This window comes from Lactuca sativa, chromosome 8 (assembly GCF_002870075.4).
Source record: "Lactuca sativa cultivar Salinas chromosome 8, Lsat_Salinas_v11, whole genome shotgun sequence".
Taxonomy (NCBI): Eukaryota; Viridiplantae; Streptophyta; class Magnoliopsida; order Asterales; family Asteraceae; genus Lactuca; species Lactuca sativa.
This window is the reverse complement of record NC_056630.2, coordinates 210,043,495-210,061,657: the sequence shown is the minus strand read 5'-3', so window position 1 is coordinate 210,061,657 and position 18,163 is coordinate 210,043,495. Positions and strand designations below refer to the sequence as shown.

General features: G+C 31.3%; 1 protein-coding gene across 1 annotated transcript; it reads left to right on the top strand.

The window, feature by feature from the left end:
• Window positions 1–10,491: 10,491 nt before the first annotated feature.
• LOC111879204 (uncharacterized) lies at window positions 10,492–18,163 on the top strand. The gene is made up of 10 exons (XM_023875677.3): window positions 10,492–10,820; window positions 11,047–12,535; window positions 12,663–13,958; window positions 14,070–14,419; window positions 14,490–15,907; window positions 16,778–17,150; window positions 17,237–17,396; window positions 17,480–17,583; window positions 17,654–17,745; window positions 17,879–18,163. The coding sequence occupies exons 1-10, from the start codon at window positions 10,555–10,557 to the stop codon at window positions 17,953–17,955; spliced, it is 5,625 nt and encodes a 1,874-aa protein (XP_023731445.1). The 5' UTR covers window positions 10,492–10,554; the 3' UTR covers window positions 17,956–18,163.

The window sequence follows — 18,163 nt, the reverse complement described above, 5'->3', positions numbered from 1 at the left end:
TTTGGTTTTTCCTTCTTATATATTAAGTTTTCAAGAAAAAAATGTTATTTTACAAATAAAAATGAATGTTTGAGTTCTACATTTATGCAATGTACTTGCAAGAATAAATGCAGATAGTTGAAGTGTTATTTTTAATAAATTACTATCTATGCCTGAATCCACGTTATGGTATTGTTAATGCTTAGATGATACGTGATGTCATAACTACATGGAGCATCGGTTTATGTGGCATACGTTAGTTAAATGGCATGAATTAAAAAATGATTTAAATATATTAATTATTGCTTAAAAGGATTGGTCAAAAAATAAGTAGACTCAATCTGACATGGTAGCAGTATTTGTAAATGGTAAGAGTATTAATAAATTAAGCCAACTTTTTTGGATGAATCCAATATTTCATTCTGTCCATATAACACACTAAGTAGCAAGACATGAAGCTAATTTTGTTTACTTAATGTATTGAGACAGTAAGTGCATTTGTGTAGATCACATGCTATACTAGCTCTAATTCTTACATGATAAGTTTACTTAATGTATTCACATGCTATAGTAGCTCTAATGTATTAAGACAGTCAGTGCATATGTCTAAACCACATGTTATAGTAGCTCTAATGCTTATATGATAAGTGATGCCTTAACAAACTTGAGAATTACTTTATGTGGCATATGTAGTTTAATGGCATGAATTAGAAACTGATGAAAGTGATTTGACAACCTAAGTAATCAAAGGAATCAACTTGAGGCTTAAGGTTTAGTTTTATTTTAATAATCCATGTGATTAATACATACATCATAAAAATGTTATTGAACAGGTAAGTGCAGTAAATATCAAAGACTGTAACTTCGTTTCGAATTTGATATCAGAAATATCATAAACGATTTTGATAGGGGAAATTACAATAATCATCAAAAACGCATAATAAATTAATGAATAATAAGGAAAGATTGGTCACTTAAAACAGATAACATAACACCTGAATCATTTTCACTTGAAACAGATAACAAAACACTGAATCATTGTCACATAAAAAACAAAGCCAAATAAAAAAGAGCATAAAACATGCTTGAAAGCTTAATGAAAATCTAATAAAACAAACTGATTCTGCGCTCAATCCGTTGGAGATGTTCTTCGGTGTTGAAGTTTTCCTTTTCCAAATCAGATAACTTATTGTATGATGCCAACTTTTTGTGCAGAGATGGTTTGATAAGGTTTAAATCGGATGTCAAAATTTTCGTAACATACTTTTTTCTCAATTCATTTAACTGCATCTGTTGGCCATCGTTGTCTGGGAACTCAGGCTCCAAACCAACATTCCATTTATCCAAATCCTCACCTTTATATGTTTCCATGTGCCTCAAAACGAATACTCCACAATCTATGTAGTTCATTTTTGTCATCCATGCCATGGAAAATCGAACTGTGACTGCACGCTTAATTGAATTTCTTTTTGGATGATTCAAAGCGTCGATGTACAGAGTAAACAATATTTTCTGGAATAAATATGATAGGTGATTAGAATATATTATATGATCATGGGTAAGTTAAATTAAAATGAAATTTCCTTACCAGATCGTTAGGCACATTTCCATAAATTACTTCAATCGACTCTTGAGAGTAAATGTTGTCTATTATTACGCATTCTGATTTTTTGAAATCAAAGACAATAAGGTAGTAATGATCATTTTCAAGCATCGGGAAGAATACCTGATGTCCATAACAAAATTGGTTGAATGCAGTTTGTCTAAAACAAGTGAATTAGTGTAATGAAAATGACTTACAAGGTCCACGTCATTAAAGCTTGTGCATTGCTTGAACTTTTCGATATGTTCATTCATGCGATCAATGAACATTTTGTATCGTTGTTCTATACAAATCGCCTCATCCAGTATGAAGTTGCTCTACAATTAAAATGTATATATTATTGAATCATTTAAAGTAAGTATACACCCTAAGTGTAATTTTACCAGGAGTGTGCATGATAAAAACATCCTTGCTGGTGACTTTTTATTTCTGCGCAGTTCTAGATGGTTTAGAATAGTAGCCCAAATGTCAATTATTGTTGCATGGATTTTGGATCCAGGAATCATACTCTCAAAAAATTCCCGAGGTCCACTATCTCCAAACATTGTTTCAAATACAGGATCCCTAAATCAAAATAAGCTCGCATCAATTTCTATATAGTTAGTGTGATTATTTGTTTAATGTAGAAGGGATATATTAATTTAGAAAATGTACCATTCATCTTCCAGCCCTGCGAAAATCCAACCTGACACTCTCTCCTCAATTGATCTAATTGGTTGGTTTGGATCAACGACCCTCCTATAATGAGGTGATCTAAGTTTGTCGGTTAGTTGAACCAATCTTCTCGACCGTCTTGGTGCCACAATAGTAACAGGAACAGTGTTTACATCATCATTTTTGATATTTGGTTCACGCTGATCCGAATGAGTGAGACGGTGATGACTTGAATGTCTAATGGAGGTAGCTAATGCTGATTCCAACAGCATGTCAAAAGTATCTTCGTTTAGAATTTGAGTAAAAGGTGTACACACAACATCAGCAACTGCATCATCATCACCCACCATTGTTGATTCCTGAAATTGATCATTTATAATTGCGGTTGTATTTTGTTGATAATGCATAACAGGTGTGGTGGTGCCATTGGAAGTTGTCCCATCATCAGAATCATCGGAAGTTGAAAAATCTGGCCATGCCAGATTGAATTCGTGATTTCTTTTTGTTACTAGCATGCGTAGTTCGACAGAATCGGGAAACTTCTTTATACCTCGCATCAACAAATTATCTATAGCTCTCTTTGCATTGTGATATGCATTGAAATTGAAGTTTATTTCCCTCATAATTTCCTGGGAAGAAGCATAACATAAGTAGAATGCTATAAAAGTAATATTGTGACAATATATGAACTGGAATCAGTAAAACATATGTGATGAAACACTTGATTCATTTTGGTTTTATAATGAATCACTGCAAAGCATAATTTTCACAAGTATCCTATAAGTGTCACAAAAAGTGAAACACTTGAATCCGTAAAACAAATGGCATAAGTTTCACTAAAAAGCACTTGCATCAATAAAACAAAATGTGATGAAGCAATTGATTCATTTTAGTTTTATAATGAATCACTAAAAAGCATAATTTTCACAAGTGTCACAAAAAGTGAAGTACTTGAATCAATAATTAGGTGAATCATGTTAAAAATTAAAGAACGTAAAATAAAAATTATGTGAATGAGTTTATAAATGACGCACTAAAACCGCAATGTTTACCATGTTTAATGCTATTGATAAACAAAATGTCATCATAACTTGAATCAGTTTATACATGAAGCACGCGAATCAGTAATTAAAAAAAGAATGTTTTTTTACCTTGAAGTTGTTGTCTACATCATTTTCTGATGTTTCTTGAACTACATTTCCAATAAACCCATCAGGAGATATGCAATCTCTTTCAGATCCAACAACATCATCATCCTCACCATCTTCTGTTTTGTAATTATCTTCTGTGAATTAATATTTTGTACGTTTTATTTGTTTGATGCCACAAAAATAGTTTGAAAATGCTCGAATATACCTTGTTCAGTGCGGTTCATGTTCATGTGTTGTAATGATATGGTTACATTTCCGAAACCTCCTTTAGATAGCTCTTCTAATTCCCTCCTTTTCAACATGTCTGTGGTCCAGTGAATCATTCCAGCAATTGGACTTTGAATTGTGCCATCCTCAACTTTTGTAAAATTAAGGTAAAACAACTGCAAAGAATATGTTGATGAAGAATATATAAGATATATATAAGCATCTTCAATAATGTTTTGATAAATTTAAGGAAATTTGTTTATCAGAAGAAATACAATGGGACCGGTGTAAACGCACTTATCGTCCAAGGGTTTCCACATCTTTCGGCTTGATTCCAAGCATGACACAACAAATCCGCACCAATCTAGTTGTTTGATATCCATATCACCCGGAATATTTTCCAAAAACCCTTGATTGACAGTCCCCATCATTGAATACTCAATCATCACTGATACAAACAACACAAGAAAATTCAATGATAAAAAATGGACCAACATTTGTATCCTTTACTATCATGTCAATAACATGTGTTAGCCGTATTCTTTTTATTGTTTTTGGAAATTGGGATTTCCAAAGTTTGACAACCTTATTTTCATAATTTGCTTTGGAAGGGTTAGACATTGGTATGTCACCCATTGGAATCCCATATACCTCGTGTACTCTTTCCCTTGTCACTAAAAGTCTTTGGTCTTGTACATGAATGGAATTGCTAGTTGGGTTGTAGTTTTCAACGACCCAGTAACATATCCTACGAGGTAGCTTTTCTAAATGCATATTTAGAGCTGATCCAAATCCAATAGATTGTACACATCTTTGTTGATCTTTGTTCAGCAAGGTCATGGTTTTGGTTATGTGTTCCGGAGGGAACCTGGTATTCAAACATCTTAATGAATCTTCCAAATTTCTTGGCTTTTCTATTCTGGTTTGCTTTTTCACAATCTTTTGTATCGACATTGTGACAGGTGGCGGGTTTACAAAATCGTCGTCATCGTCACTTGGACGCTTTCGAGAATAAGTATCTGATGTAATCACTTTAGAACCAAATATGTAAAAATAAATTACTTAAACAATTATTAATGTAAAATTAAAGAGAAAATATAATAAATTTGACGTGAATACCTAACTGAATATATGTTACAGTATTTTGAATCAGTTAAAGATCTATCAATATAACTTATACAGCCCTAATACCAAAAACCTGTTTAACCGGATTCATTTGACAGATAAACATTGGTAACCAAAATCATTTCTACTAACATAATCACTTTACTACCTAGGTTTTATTACCAGGACTCTAAATTCACATCATATATAGTAATAAAAAAACACTTAGATTCACTTAAACACTTGACAACTATTATCATTAAGAACAAATGTATATAACTTGCATAAATAATGTCAAGCACTGATGTCTTGTTCACAACAAGTGAATACTAATAAGCTTATCAAAAAGTACTTACCCATCGAGTCTGTATGAGGTTGTGCTTCACCAGGATACTCCATTAGTCAAAAAAATTCAAACACCAGTGCAAAACCCACAAGAAATTGTATCTGATTGCTGAATTTCGATATGAAGCCTTCGACCATCTTTATATTGCTTTACCGGCCATTTAATCTTTGTAAAACCATGATAACAGAAAAATCCGTAATACAATATCTCCAATTTAATGGTATCCAATCTCCAATAATAAACCATCGATTCTTCTTTTTCAATTTGCAAATACGAATGATTTTTTTGGGCGAAAATTATTGTTCTGTATAACCGGATTCGTAGAGGAATATTGAAGTTTGGTATAAACCCTTCGAGTAGAAATTCAATATCGTAGAGCATGATCTTCAATTTGATAGTTTTCATTTAAACTATTGGTTTTTCTTTATCAATCATTGATGCCGACTTCGTTTTTGGGCGGAAATTAGGGCAAGGAAGACATAAAGACATGTGATAATATTTGGGATAACAAAGAGATAAGTTTTAAGCGAATTTATCTTATTTTAATTCATCATTTAAATGAAAGTTGTTATTTGCTGTTACAACAGTTGTAACGTATTTATATATTTCATTATTTAACTGTAAGATAACTTCCATATATATATATATATATATATATATATATATATATATATATATATATATATCTTCCTACCTTCCTACAAATAATTCACTTCTTATTTGATCTAGAATCTATATATATACTAGTTGTGAAACCCGTATATTATACGGGTTAATTAAAACATAATGTTAAACATGAGCGATTAAATGAAAAGTTTATTTTGAATTTGAAATATGAAATAAGTGAAAATTATTAAAAAAACGTGCAAAAAATAAATTAATTAAAATTATGTGTTTAATTGTTAGACCCGTGTACTAAACGAGTTATTATAATAAAATGTTAAATACAAATGTTTAAAGTGTAAATTTATTTGAAATTTAAATTTAAATTTCAAATTTGAAATTAATAGTTATTATAGTAGGTTTAATTTATGGAAACTAAATTAATAATATAATGGAAATGAATAATGAAGTAATTGACAAGTGGAAAATAAATATATATCTCAAAATTATGACAAAATGACATGTGGCCAATTAAATGAGAGAAGGACATGTGACAAAATTATTCTTATATATATATATATATATATATATATATATATATATATATATATATATATATATATATATATATATATATATATATATATATATATATATATATATGAACCTCTAATGGTTTAATAGAGATACAATCTTCAAAATCTCATTCAAATCTCACACCACAATCTATCGATTGCTTGGAATCAAGATTCTCTCAATACATATACTCCAAAGATCAATTGAATAGAATAAAATGAGAAGGAAATGTGTTTGCAGGTCTTATAACCAATATTTACATGTTTATCCTCATACGCTTACGTTCTGAAAATTTATTACCACCTAATATAGTTATTTAGCTAGTTTTTATGAATTTACAATCTTGACCCTTCTTCACAACATCCATAAACATCTTAAGTCCTATTCAAGTCATATAGGTCAACTCTTAAATTCTACAAATGTATAATTTTAGTCTTTCTTACAATATTTTTCCCAAAAGAACATATATCCACATTTTTACCTTTAATATTTCATTTTTAACACACAAAATTTGATTTCACAGTATTTTAGTCTCAAAAATCAATACAATTATGTAAATTCCTCAAATTTGACACTTTTAGTACTTCTATCATAAGATTTTTTTCTAACCTTACTTTTGCGATTTAAAACATCTTGGTGACTTTAAACTTTTTATAATAAATTATTTTATTTATTTTCCTTTTTTGTTTATGTATTTGGATTTAATTTATTTTTTTAGTTTATTTTATTTCCCAAATATTTTTTCCACTAGAAATATCAAAATTATTATGCGCAAAATACACATGTTACAATGTTATATGCTAATTTCATTGTATGCCTCGTTTAACCATCATACCTTTTATATATACTTACAATGAGAGTCCTTGAAGAGCAATGTATACTCACTTTGTGAGGTGTAGAACAATATTTTGTGTTTTGGATACTTGTTCCATATCATTACATTTTAAGCACTACTTTATTTTTTTTCTATGATGTTATTAAAGTTTTTGTATTAATAACAAGGTAATAATCTTTTTGTAATGTTTTCCCCACATTGAATTTTTGTCGAAGTTTTTGAAGATATAAGGGGTTATGATATTATATATATATATATATATATATATATATATATATATATATATATATATATATATATATATATATAGGTTCAGGTTCATTTGAGACCATTCTAATTTCGTGAGACCGTGAGACCAAATCTAAAAATAATTTTAAAATGCAAAATAAATGGAAAAATCCAAAAATTCTTTTTTTAAATGTTATTTTCGGAACTTGAATTAACTAAAAAAAATATTAAAAAAATATAAAAAAAATAAAAAAAAATAAAAAAAAATCCGTTTTTTTTTTAAAAATACGTGAAATATTCTAAATAGAATATTTCACTGACATATTCTAAAAAATAATTTTAAAATGCAAAATAAATGGAAAAATCTAAAAATTCTTTTTTTAAATATTATTTTCGGAACTTGAATTAACTAAAAAAAATAAAAAAAAAAATTAAAAAAAATTAAAAAAAAATTCTATTTTTTTTGAAAAATACGTGAAATATTCTAAATAGAATATTACACTGTACATATTCTAAAAATAATTTTAAAATGCAAAATAAATGGAAAAATCAAAAAATTCTTTTTTTAAATATTATTTTCGGAACATGAATTAACTAAAAAAAATTAAAAAAAAAATTAAAAAAAAAATTAAAAAAAATAAACAAATGCGTCTCACGGTCTCACAAAATATAAGTGGTCTCAAATGAACCTAACCCTATATATATATATATATATATATATATATATATATATATATATATATATATATATAACACATTATTTTGACATGTGTTTAGGTTATCAATAGTCTTGTAGTGACATCTCGAAGATCGAGAAGCTTACACTGATTTTTGAAAATCTTTTTATATGTTTGAATTTTGAAATACCTATACATTATTATGATGCCATATCTCTTATATTGATTGCAATGCATAGTATACTTTTTTGACAAATTATTTTTATTGTCAAAGGAAGAGGTTGTTCTGTGCTTTTTTATTTTACAATTTTTCCTTAAATAGTTTTAAAAAATATTTTTAAATGCTATTTTAAACCACCTATACAAAAAGTGGTGTTTCAAAACATGTCACCAATGACGAGCATTAGTAAAAATGTAAAATTAAGTTAATGGATAATGACTTAAAAGAGTAATTTATTTTTCGATTTGTATAAATTTGGTCACTTAGTTTTTTTTCGGCCACATTTACCCTTTTAACTTGTTAAACTGTACATATTTAGTCCTTATGACCGGTTACTTCAGGTCAACCGAAAAAAAACGACTTAATAAGGTAATATATTTTTCATTTTGTACACATTTAGTCCTTAATATTTTTGTACATATTTAGTCCTTAATATTTGTTTTGTTTCAAATAAGTCATTTTTTTGTACTCATTCAGTACTTATGAATGATTTTTTTAGGTTTTTCTCATGACATCTTACGTGAGAGAATTATTGATGAGTTGTTTGAGGTTGTTGATGTTTATGTCCAACATGATCTCGACTGCTTGGTTGTGTAGGTCTTGTGGTTTGGCTCAGGTATTGTATTCTGTATGTCGTAACTTCTTCATACGATATCAGATTTTAACGATCTTTATATCCACGTGTTCATTTTTTCATTAAGATTACTCCCGTTAAAATGTAATATATCTTTACTTACGATTTTATAGTAAAAAATCCATACATGCATTCATAAAAAAAAATATGGACAGGGGCAGACGCAGGAATACATGGTTGGTGTTACCAAGATGAAACATGTGTTGTTGGTATATGAAAAATAGCTATAAACGAAAAAAAATCGAAAATACGAGTTCGTATGGATATAAAGATCATTCACATTGATATAAAGATCGTTTACATGGATATAAAAATCATTAAAATCCGAGATCGTATGAAGAAGTTATAACGTTCAGAACACATGACCTAAGCAACCAAGTAGTTGAGATCATGATGGACATAAGCATCAAAAGGCCCAAACACTTCATTAATGAATTTCCCACGTAAGATTTCGTGAGAAAAAAACTAAAAAAATCAGTCATAAGTATTTAATGAATATAAAAACAAAAATGACTTCTTTTGCAAAAAAATATATTAAGGACTAAATGTGTACAAAAATATTAAAGACTAAATGTGTACAAAGTGATAAATATATTACCCTATTAAGTCATTTTTACCGGCTAACCTGGAGTAGCCGGTCATAAGGACTGAATGTGTACAGTTTAACAAGTTGAAGGGGTAAATGTGGATGGAAAAAAATTCAGTAACTAAATGTATACAAATCGAAAAATACATTACCCTTTTAAGTCATTATCCCTTAAGTTAACAATGTGAAAAATATTTCACCATATGGAAAGATTTGAATAAAAACATAGATGGAAGTTAAGGAAACATAACCTAGATTTTATATGAATTTATTTGATGAAACTAAGGTTTGATGGAAAGTTAGATAGATTGATTTACCACCTTTATGTGATTCATCTTCTTTAATGAATATTTTTTCGAGATTAAATCTACCTCATAGACAAAATTATTTTGACAAAATACAATAGTCTCTTATTGTAGATATGATCCACTTTAAATCTTTGTGTTTTTGCGATTGTTTATTTTTTTAGGTTTATTATTCTATATTACATTATTATTTGTGTTTGTATTCTCCTATCATTTGAAACCAACACATTTGTTCACATCTTCATAAGTGTTTAGTATTAATAACCAACACCTCACTTCTTCATAAAATGTTTCCAAGTTTTTGTATTTATAACTTATATCTCTTAATACACATGTAACATACTTTGGCTTTGTTTGGAATTTGTATAGGCATCATTAGAATTAACAAAGGATGGTTTGTATACGTATTTCGGGCGTGTTCGGTAAACTTAGCTGGTAGCAGGTAGCTTGTAGCGCGTAGCAGGTAGATTGTAGCTTGTAGCGTTTAGTTAAACGCTACATGAAGTAACATTTGAATTTGAAACATTTTGTTTAAACTAAACGCTAGAAGTTTGTAGTGCCAAACAAGACTTTCTGTTCAAAACGAAGCGTTTTGTCAAGCGCTAAAAGTTAGAAGCTCTCAAATGCTTCCAAACGATCTGTGCTGAACACACCCTTCATCTAACAAAGAGTTTTGAACTTTTGATGTATTTCCTTTTAATAGAAGGAACTTTTGTGTATCAACATATGAGTAGTGGGCTTAAATGTAATTCTTAAGAGCATTAAAGGATGATTTGTGTAACATTACTTTGGTTAAAGTCTTAAACCCTTGAAACCACAAAACCCTTGGAAGCTTGAACTTCAACAATGGCGGATTATCAGTCGCCGCGAGCAGAAAAGAGCAGCAGTAGCAGCGCAATGAAGAGGAAGAAGAAGAGAAAGCTTCCAGATTCGGAGAATAAATACGAGGACAAGGCTTCGAAATCATCTCGTATCAATCAATCGGCTGATTTGGTAAACGAACCAATAGAAGAAGATAAGGAAACACCAACAGAATTGCTTGAAGATGCAACTCCGTGGAGAAATTTGCAGTTAATTTTGTCACTACAGAAGAAGAATCTCAATATTGAGAAGTAAGCCTCTTTTCGTACAACAGTGTTTGTTCTACTCTCCTGGTATTTGTTTCCATTTCCGTGTGTGCGTATGTTGTAGGTTTTATGCTTGTTTACATGAAAAACGTTAGGGAAAAATCATAGAAACGGAATGAATTTGAGGTCAAATGGTTTGTAACTAGAACATGGCTATATTGACTGTAATATTGGGTTATACATTTCTGATACTCGAATACTTTTTGTGCAGAAAGGTAGAACTCGCATATAAGTTTGTGAATTTGAGTTTTAGTCGAGTAGCAGATGACACAACTCATCCATCAGAGGCTGTTAGCTTTGATAGAGTAATTACATTTCTCAACAATTGGGTCCAATCAACATTAATCTCTTCAGAGAAAGAAATTAGGGTTTCAGGGCTTACTCCTCAGTTTGGTGTAAGTGGTTCTTGTTTAGATTATAGATGCTGGAAGATTTTCAAGTTCTGCCTGGAGGAGGGTATGAAATTACACGTTTCACTCAGCTTTTCTAAGGATATCTTAAAAGTTATTCACTGCATCACCAGAAACATGGAAATCAAAGATTTGAATGAAGATGAGTTAACATTATACAACACAATTCTTGATTGCATTTCACTCATTTTCACATCACATGGTGGTGTTTCAAATGAAAATCTAGATTTGTGGATTTTGTTAGTTGGTACTTTACTTGATCTTGTTCTGAAAGTTATCACCAGTAATCTCAATGATACCATATCAGGAACAATTGTCATGAATTTGACATGCATATTACTTGATCCATTCATCAAGTTCTTAAGGCTTCATCCAAATCGGAAAAATGGTTTTCAAGATTTTGTGGATAAGCTTTTGGAACCTTTGCTGTGCTTACTGCATGTGATACACTCTTCTGAACTTGCCACAAGTAAATTATTGAAGCTAATTGAAGAAGTCTTCTCTCAGGGACTGTTTCATCCTTCACACATTGATGGATTTTTGAGCTTACAGAGCTTATCTAAGTATAAACTATCCGATGAAGGAAAGCCAAAAGACTCAAAAACAGTTATCAGAAGTTATCACAGACACTTGTTTGATAAACTGGGAAGAATAGTGGTGGAGAAGAAAGCCTTGGCATTATCTGGTGAAGGGGAGCTTTTTCGTATGTATGTCCATTGTATCAAAAGGCAAGATAGTCTATCTGCTTTAAATGCTGAAACTCGGAAGTCATTGTTTGATTTCTTTGTACAAATTCTAGAGCCTTTGTTGTCTGATATTGATATTTACCTTCAAGATGAAGTGGAAATAGGAACAATGTTAGAAGATGTTCATTGCACACTCACATCATTCAACTCAATTCTTATCAACTTAATGCAAGAAAAAGTCTACACAAGGGTAGATGATGCATCTGAAGGGGCTTGTGCTAATTTCTTGAAATTGGTCTGTGATAAAATAACACTACTTTCTTCCAAAATAGATCATTTAGTTTCATCAACTTTTGATGCAAACAATGGAACATGTAAGGATTTGGTGGAGTTGGTAGCCAAAGATGTTATTTCATGCCTGGATTATTTATTGGAAATTGATTATGAGGTTCTTGGGAATGATCTTGAAAGTTTATGGCTTTTGATGTTCTCATATGGGACACTTGGACACAGTTTGACCAATTTGCAGGATAAGCCCTCGATAATTCCAGAAATTCTTCATCTTGGATGCCACATGGTTAACCTTTACAGTGAGCTTCGTCAGGTTAGTGGAACATTCTTTGATTTGAACTAATACTTGTTTGACATATTAATAAGCTTAACTTGTTTATGTAAATTGTTATCTCAAATTGAAGTTAGACTTATTAACATAAACCATCTATTTTTGATAGGTGGGAACATCTGTTTTTGCACTTTGTAAAGCAATCAGGCGTTTCATATCATCTGCAAACAAAAAAGAATCTAATCATTCAAAATCATGGGCAAATTCATTGAGATTGATATTATGCTCACCAGAGTTAAAACTTTCCATTCATAATGCTGTAAAGTCCATACCTGAAGGGCAAGTGGGTTTATCTATTAAAGAATTAGCTACTGATGTCTCCGAATCCCTTGAATGGATGAAGGGTACTTTAGACAATTCACATCATAATGTCCAGTTGAAAGCAGAGGTTCTTGGTAGTGGTTTATCCGAAGTGTACACTTTAATTGTGGACTCATTGGTTGTCACTACAGGTAACAGTAGTCTTGTTGGAGTTTCTCTAAATGATTTGATGAAACTAATTTCTCCTACTATGAGTCTTTTGATCTCACAACCAAAAGGAGTTGATGAGTTTCTTTCTGTTGTTTCCAGAAGAAAATTCTCCAATAAAGTGAAATCTCATTGGATTTTTCTTTTCTTTTTTCGTTTATATATGTCTTCTAGAAGCTTATATCGACAAGCCATCACTCTTGCACCTCCTACTACATCCAAAAAGATGTCAGAAATAATGCGGGACCCCTTTACAGCTTATTCTGGAAATGATTGGTTGGAAAAGACAGAAAAGGACAAAGGGTATTTTTCTTGGATTCTCCAACCTTCAGTCTCTCTTCTTCTCATTCTAGAAGCAATTTCAGATGCATGTAGTAAAGAAAGCAAAACCGATCTTTCTCCTCTAACATATGTTTTGAGTGCTATGGCACTTCAGAGGCTTGTTGACTTGAATAGATTGGTCAACTCCCTTGAGTTTGTGATCAAGAGGAATGAAATGATAATTAGTGAGGGGAAAGAAGCAGAGGGTATTAATGGTAAACAAAATAAACGATTGGGAAAGCGACTTATGAAGTTATCAGAAGAGGCGAAAGGTCTTACAAGTTATATAATGGGACACCTGTCTTTATTGAATAAATCTGAGCCAAATTATGAAAATGGATGGGATTTTTCGGTTGCTTCCATAGATAAAAAGTCATTCCCTTCTGCATTTTGGTGCATGATATGTCAGAATATCGATGTTTGGAGTGCTCATTCAGCTAAGAAGAAAGTGAAGATGTTTCTTTCAATTCTTCTTCAAAATTCTCTTCCATTCATGAAGAGTAATTTGAAGCAATTTGGAGAGAAGAGTGTTGTTGGAGGTGGAAACTTGAAGAAGGTCATGATACATGAAATCTCATTGGAGCTTCTCAGCAATACAATGCTATATGAAGAAAAAGTAAGATGGTATTATAAAATTAATCCTTCTACTTGATAAGTGTTTGTGTATGTATATTCTTTGTTGAAGAATAATTGCATCTAATATTATTCACATTGTTCTTTAAATCAGTTTATTCGAAGACATATGGCATCAAGATTTTGCAGCTTTCTTCAAGAGTTAGTGTCACCATTATTTAACAATGGAGTAGATATTGAATTGCAAGAGGAACCCAATTGGCCTGAGGTTTTAAGCTCCCTTAAAATTCCTTCAGTAGTTGCAAATAATATCAGTGAGGTGAATGATTGTTCTTCAATTGATCAATCATCTTCTCTCTCTATCAAGAAGCAAGAAGTTGATGAATCAAGTCAGATATATAAAATTTGTCAAAGTTCACTCAGTTTTCTCTGTTGGATGCCCAAAAGATGGATAAATTCTAAATCTTTTTCTCTCTATGCAACTTGTATATTAAATCTTGAAAGGTAACAATTACAAAATACTCTTTCCTCTTTCCTCTTATTGATTAACAACTAAAAATGCTTTTTTTTTCAGGGTTATACTCAACACTTTATTGGGTGAAAAATTGCATGATCATCTTGAGCTTTTGAGGCTCTTTCTTTGTTGTAGAAAAACCCTAAAGCATCTAATGATGACATTCTGTGAAGAGAATATTTCCACCAATCAAAACTCTCTTAATGCCCTACATTTTAAAGGCAAGTTTCCAGCTTTATGGCTCTTAAAGTCATTACTCTCACTACAAAACACATTTTCAACAAATCAAAACACTGAATTGAAGAATCTGATGTTTTCACTAACTGATTACACATCATATGTGTTTTTCACTCTCATCAAGGGTACTCTTGTCAATGCAAGCCATTCCCTTATATCCTCTAGGGACCCTTTTCACAAGAATACTGAATCTGTATCTGCATCTGATCAAGAAGATGGAATTAATGCAACAGACTTTCTGATTCATGTATCTGAGGAATTAAAAGATTATGCGGAAATTATGTTAGGGGAAAGGGAAACCAGTTGTTATGGAAAGGCGACTTCTGTTCTTTCTTGCTTTCAGGGATTTTTGTGGGGACTTTCATCTGCTTTATCTCATATGGACACAAAGAATATTAATCTCAAAGCCATTTTTTCTAGAAAAAAATTTGAACCTATTGACAAATTGAAACTCTGCATAGACACTTACACAGCTTCTATAAACAAATCTTTGTGTGAGCTCTTTCTGAAAGCTTCTTTTTCCGAAATTTCCTCTAATGGGTATGAAAAACGCCTAAATTTGGAAACTTTAGAAATGGGAAACACAGATATAAACAAGTCCTTTTTGCAGAGTCTTCTAGAAGGAGAAAGTTTGTTTCTTAGACAGCTATTCATTTCCTATTCCGCTATTCTAAGGCTAAATTCACAGATGAAAACTCCATTGTTGTCAAAGGTGGTTGTTATATTCCTAGAAATCTCAGAAGTTTTGTTGTTGGGATTCTCAAAGAACACTGGAAATAGAACAACACCACCATCAGAGTTAACTTTCGTGTTGTTGGATGCGATTGGGAAGTTTCTAGAAGAATTGGGAAATTCTTCATCTAACCCTACTTTGCCTCCAAAAGTTTATGAAAGATTGATTGATTTGCACTTAAAGGCAATTGGAAAATGCATTTCTTTACAAGGAAAAGAAGCTGCTTTAGAGTCTCATGAGACTGAATCAAGTACAAAAACAATGAATGATGATTCTTCTAGTGGACTTTCTTGTTTAGATGAACTCAAAAACAGATTAAGAATGTCATTCAAAGTTTTTGTTGGGAAACCTTCAGAGGTGTATATATCTTCTGCTATGCAGTCTATTAAAAGAGCCCTGGTTGGGCGGCAGGAAGGCGGCATTGGGAGGAGTTCAGGTGGAGGAAATGTTTCTTCACTTGTTGCAGCTGGAATTGATTGTCTTGATTTAGTCCTTGAGGCCATTACAGGTAAAGTTATTTTTCTGAAAACATTATATATGCTATTAATTCTCATCGTGCTTATAAATAATGATGTTTTTCACTTTTGGACTTTTGTCACAAATGTTTTACATTTTGGCAGATTTAGTCCCTGCAACAAAGGTTTTCCATTTGGACAGATTTAGTCCCTGTAAACAAAGATTTTATACTTTTAGCAGATTTAGTCCCTGCACCTATTAATTCTCATCGTGCTTATAAATAGTGCTGTTTCACTTTTGGACTTTTGCCACAAATGTTTTACATTTTGGCAGATTTAGTCCCAGCAACAAATGTTTTCCATTTTGACAGATTTAGTCCCTGCAAACAAAGATTTTATATTTTGGCAGATTTAGTCCCTGCAGCAAAGGTCTTACATTTTGGCAGATTTACTCCCTGCAAAACCTTTTGGCAAATTTAGTCCCTGCAACAAAGGTTATACATTTTGACAGATTTAGTCCCTGCAAAACCTTTTGGCAAAAAGTTTGTACATTTTGACAGATTTAGTTCCTGCAACAAAGGTTATACATTTTGACAGATTTAGTCCCTGCAACAGAGGCTTTACATTTTGGCAGATTTAGTCCCTGCAGTTTTTTAACTTATTGAAAAGTTCCCTGTAATTTTTTTTTTCGAAAACAGTCCGTATGTGTAAGATTTTTGTATTTTGGCAGGTTTGGCCCCTGTGTACAAAACTAATTACAAAAATTGTCCCCGTTGGCTTTTGCTAAACTGCTGATAATACATAAAAAGAAGAAAAAACCCAACCCCATTGCGTAGCATGTTTTTTTTTTCTTCTAGTTTTGATAATATGATATCAGAGTGAAGAATTATAATGTATACTGAAAATTTCAATTCTTTAAACAGGAAGGAAGAGTCTGAACACAGTGAAAACTGATATCTTGGGTTCACTTTGTTGTCTCTTCAACATTGTTCTTCATTTAGAGGGCCCACAAATCTTCTACAGAGACCCCACTTCAGTTACACATTATTCTGCTGATCCAGATTCTGGATGTGTTGTTCTTATGTGTATTGAAGTACTTACAAAAGTGTCGGGAAAACACGCGCTTTATCAAATGGATTCATGCCATGTGGCACAAGCTCTTAGTATTCCTGCTACACTTTTCCAAAATATTCTGAATAAGGGTGTGAAAACTAAGGTTTTAGATAGAGAATATTCGATTGAATTATATGCAGCATGTTGCAGGATGCTGCATACTTTACTTAGGCATCATAAAAGGTTTGAAATCTTTACTTTTTTTTTTTTTTTTTTAATGTGGATAATATTCGATTGAATTATAGGTAAAAAAACTAAGTACATTGCAGGGAAAGTTTACAGCACATTGCTTTGCTTGAAGCTTCTGTTTCTGTTCTTCTTCATTGTTTGGAGATGGTAAACAATGACCAAACTATCCTCGAAGGTGTTGTATGGGGGTTACAAGAGGGGGTAAAATGTGGTGCTTTCCTTCGAAGAATTTATGAAGAGGTTTGTTTATTCATTCAATCACTTTGTTAAGTTTCATTCTTTATTAATCCATATGATCTTTTTAAATTTTTTTTTGTTGGCAGATACGACAACAGAAAGATGTGATTGGGCAGGATTGTCGCCTGTTTTTATCCAGTTACATAGTGGTGTTTTCAGGATATGGTCCTCTGAAAGCCGGCATCAGAAGGTCAGTTTTGTAATTTTACTTTCGTTTCATTCTGTATTTACAACATCTGATGGAAATTTTTTGATTGCAGGGAGATAGATGAAGCTTTGAGACCAGGTGTTTATGCTTTAATAGATGCTTGCTCTTCAGATGATCTCCAATATATTCATACTGTTTTAGGAGGTAATTATTAATCCCATTCCCTTTCTTATTTTAATCCCTCTCAATATATTCAAACCATTAAACTATTTTTAAAAAAAAATGATTATTATAAACACCAACACTAATTCACTTGTTTTACCTTTGTATGTTCCAGAGGGTCCATGCAGGAACACCTTGGCAAATCTACAACATGATTACAAATTGAATTTCCAATATGAAGGAAAAGTGTAACTAACAAGTGTTCTAAAAAACTACCAAAATTTTTTTGTATGTCGAATGGGTTAACCCATCAAATGATTAGGGATCGAGTGTTGTACAATCCATAAGTTTTCGGGGTTATAGAGTGGATTTTGTGTCAAAATTTTGAAATATGGAAAGATATCAACATGTGGATTTCTTTTTTATTCATCTAATTGAGGTATTATTATTATTATTATTA

Coding starts and splice junctions, on each gene's coding strand:
- LOC111879204 (XM_023875677.3), top strand. CDS start 10,555: ATGGCGGATTATCAGTCGCCGCGAGCAGAAAAGAGCAGCAGTAGCAGC. Junction 17,151..17,236: donor TTACTTAGGCATCATAAAAG/GTTTGAAATCTT, acceptor AGTACATTGCAG/GGAAAGTTTACAGCACATTG. Junction 17,746..17,878: donor TATTCATACTGTTTTAGGAG/GTAATTATTAAT, acceptor TGTATGTTCCAG/AGGGTCCATGCAGGAACACC.